The sequence below is a fragment of the Sinocyclocheilus grahami genome, unplaced genomic scaffold (assembly GCF_001515645.1).
Source record: "Sinocyclocheilus grahami isolate Dianchi unplaced genomic scaffold, SAMN03320097.WGS_v1.1 scaffold2393.1, whole genome shotgun sequence".
Classification (NCBI taxonomy): domain Eukaryota; kingdom Metazoa; phylum Chordata; class Actinopteri; order Cypriniformes; family Cyprinidae; genus Sinocyclocheilus; species Sinocyclocheilus grahami.
The window spans coordinates 52,209-55,987 of NW_015507572.1; the positions used below are offsets into that span (position 1 = coordinate 52,209).

Genomic DNA, 3,779 nt, shown 5'->3' on the forward strand with positions numbered 1-3,779 from the left:
GTTCTCATGCCTCTGTATTTTAGCCTCCATATTCTAGGGATTACATATGGCTTGGGCCCTTCATTCTAAATTCTTGGGATTTTTTAAAATCAGTTTTATCATCATCAGTTTGTTCACAGTCCTAACCCAATGTGCAATAGCTATAAAGATTATTGTTTTAGTAAGCACCATTAACTATAAAACCCACAGCTGCAGTACATACTATGCTGGACACCTCTTATATGTGTTTTATTATTACTGAGTCATTGACAAATCAAGCAAGTTATTTTCTATACATGAGATTATGTGGGAATGGAGGTAATTTTTAGTGTTCCCAATGTCAGTGTCTGCAGATCTTTTTACCATGGATGATGTTTCCTTTCTGCACCACCGATCCCAAAGGCAAATGTTCACCAGCTTGTTTGGATGGTATTCAAGATTTGCTTTGCATTTTTGTCCTTGGAAAAATCATCAGTTGGGTCTGTAAAACAGAGTACTTGAGAGAAAGTCAGAAGGCAACAGGTTTTAAGGTATATCAGAATCCTAAATATATTGTGATCATGAAACACCATGAACTTTTGATAAACATTGGAAGTGTTTGATTTCATCTAAGCTTGGTTAATCAGTAATGGTTTTGAAGGATTACAGTAGAACTAATAAAAACATTTTGTTTGTATGTTGGTTAGATGAGAGCCAAATCTTGGACCACTACATTAACCAAACTGTGGATAACATGCAAAAAATAGTTCATGCCATATTTCTCTGCCCACAGTTTTTCTTAGAAATATTATGTGGCTTCTTTGATTGGTTAAATGCACCTGTTTTGTTTGCTCTGTCTTTAAAGGTGTGCTATGATTGGTCACACCATCACACTCATTTGTCATTGGCTGTATGTCAGTTTAAGTAAGATAGAGTCAGTGTCATCATGCACAGTTCTGTCCTCAACTTCAACTGATCACTGAAAAATCACAGAAACTCTTCAGTGGAAGAAGATGAAGACGACACTCGCTCTGCTTCTAATCATGGAGCTCTACTGTCTCTCCTCCGGTCTCAAACAACATTTCTTCGTGAATGAGCAGAAGAAATGGTTTTGTGCGCAAAAGTACTGCAAAACGTATTTTAATGTCCTCTCCGCCTTCATCAATGCGAGTGAGGAACAGCGATTTTTAGCTAATGCGTCTGGTCAAGCTTCTGATGCCTGGGTTGGACTCCACAAAAAGCCAGAAACAGGAGTCTGGAAGTGGTCAGGAGGTATAGATGCTGAACAAATTAGCTGGGATCCTGCATTTAATCAACCAAATAACCTTGACAATGAAAACTGTGGCTTTCTATACAAAACCAATAATAAATTGCATGATGAAAAATGCAATATCACTAAACCCTTCTTCTGCATGACAAACTTTGTTCTGGTGCATCATAAAGAGACCTGGGATGGAGCTCTGGAATACTGCAGGACTCATTATAATGATCTGGCAAGTCTGAGCACAATAAACAGGATGAATTCTGCTTTACTGGAAATCACACAGGCTGAAACAGTGTATGTGTGGACTGGTCTGCATTATCTAGCAGGGGACTGGTTATGGGTCACTGGAGATGATCTTGACTACACAGCCTGGTATCAGAACGAACAGCCCCAATGTCCTGCCAGAGACCTTCGTTGTGGAGCCCTGGACAAGCAAACAAAGCTTTGGACACACAGAAACTGTGAGGAGAAGCTCAGCTTCTTTTGTCAGTAGAAGGTATGTCACTTGAATGGCCTTTTCAGGATCCCAGATTTTAACTATAGATAGATATAGTGTCATTATGATATTTGGGCCAGCTGACATCTTTTTACCTTTCATCTTTTTGACCTTCATATGTTATAGCAACCTTTAACAACAACAGTTAAACATATTCATTACTAATAAACACTAGCTTTATTGCTAATCTTGTATGTATGTTTTTTTATTATTATTGCCAAGCTGGGTGACTAGTAGAGTGGATTGCTTCAACAGCGTTTTCTTCTACTCACTCAAAGCATTCGGTAATAAGTATAATTTCCTGCTCTGCACTCACTGGAAAGAAGCCTCGGACCGGGTTTACTGCATAAAGCAGATTGTTTGACTGTATACTTCCTAACCTAATACAAAGAAGAACATTGTGGGCCAATGTTAGAATTAAAGTACTAGTTTTCTTCATTTTGGTCATAATTTTTTTTTTTCAGGAGGTATAGATGCTGAACAAATTAGCTGGGATCCTGCATTTAATCAACCAAATAACCTTGACAATGAAAACTGTGGCTTTCTATACAAAACCAATAATAAATTGCATGATGAAAAATGCAATATCACTAAACCCTTCTTCTGCATGACAAACTTTGTTCTGGTGCATCAGAAAGAGACCTGGGAAGGAGCTCTGGAATACTGCAGGACTCATTATAATGATCTGGCAAGTCTGAGCACAATAAACAGGATGAATTCTGCTTTACTGGAAATCACACAGGCTGAAACAGTGTATGTGTGGACTGGTCTGCATTATCTAGCAGGGGACTGGTTATGGGTCACTGGAGATGATCTTGACTACACAGCCTGGTATCAGAACGAACAGCCCCAATGTCCTGCCAGAGACCTTCGTTGTGGAGCCCTGGACAAGCAAACAAAGCTTTGGACACACAGAAACTGTGAGGAGAAGCTCAGCTTCTTTTGTCAGTAGAAGGTATGTCACTTGAATGGCCTTTTCAGGATCCCAGATTTTAACTATAGATAGATATAGTGTCATTATGATATTTGGGCCAGCTGACATCTTTTTACCTTTCATCTTTTTGACCTTCATATGTTATAGCAACCTTTAACAACAACAGTTAAACATATTCATTACTAATAAACACTAGCTTTATTGCTAATCTTGTATGTATGTTTTTTTATTATTATTGCCAAGCTGGGTGACTAGTAGAGTGGATTGCTTCAACAGCGTTTTCTTCTACTCACTCAAAGCATTCGGTAATAAGTATAATTTCCTGCTCTGCACTCACTGGAAAGAAGCCTCGGACCGGGTTTACTGCATAAAGCAGATTGTTTGACTGTATACTTCCTAACCTAATACAAAGAAGAACATTGTGGGCCAATGTTAGAATTAAAGTACTAGTTTTCTTCATTTTGGTCATAATTTTTTTTTTTTCAGTTAGTTTAGTGGTAGTTGAGTTTAGAGGAGCTGGATAGAGGACTGCATAGATTTTATTTCTATTTTTCCTCTTGCGTTTCACAGTGATGTTTTTGAGAGTATTTCGGTCCACTGTACTTCACGTTTTTTTTAGTTGCAATGTAATGTATCGATGGTGATTTCTGGTGTCATTTTTAAGTAGTGTCTCTTGTGAAAATGTTCTTTACAAGACCTTTGGATGTTTGAAGGGAGAGCATTCTGATCACCCTAAATTCTAAATCTTGGTTGTGCAGAAAGTACCTCTGACCCAAAGCATTAGTGTCTATAGGGAGAATCTCACAAATGCTACATTTCTCCACTGTGTATCAAGAGCATGAAATGGACATGAGAAAACTCTAGTATTTGGTCCTGGCTGAAAAATTCTGCCATTAGCAGGGACTGAGTCTATATGGTCAGTTTTAGAAATCAGAGATACTGTAGGCCTAAGCTGAATAAGTTAAACGTTTAAATTATGCATGTTTCGATCTCTGTTAATGTTACCCACAAAAAGCGGGTACATTTGGACAAATCTCGGCTCTTATTTCATTAATATTCTGTAATTATTCACCATTAAGCACATCCAAAATAACCACTAGATAAAATGAAGATCGATTTTTATTGTA

The 3,779-nt window shown here is 37.9% G+C and overlaps 1 protein-coding gene across 1 annotated transcript; it reads left to right on the plus strand.

Annotated features, from left to right (window-relative positions):
• The first annotated feature begins 971 nt into the window (after positions 1–971).
• On the plus strand, positions 972–1,715 carry LOC107574928 (secretory phospholipase A2 receptor-like). Its single transcript, XM_016261351.1, has one exon. It carries the CDS (start codon positions 972–974, stop codon positions 1,713–1,715), a length of 744 nt encoding a protein of 247 aa, XP_016116837.1.
• Positions 1,716–3,779: the final 2,064 nt, after the last annotated feature.

Excerpts from the sequence above, each read along its gene's own strand:
- LOC107574928 (XM_016261351.1), top strand. The coding sequence starts at position 972 with ATGAAGACGACACTCGCTCTGCTTCTAATCATGGAGCTCTACTGTCTC.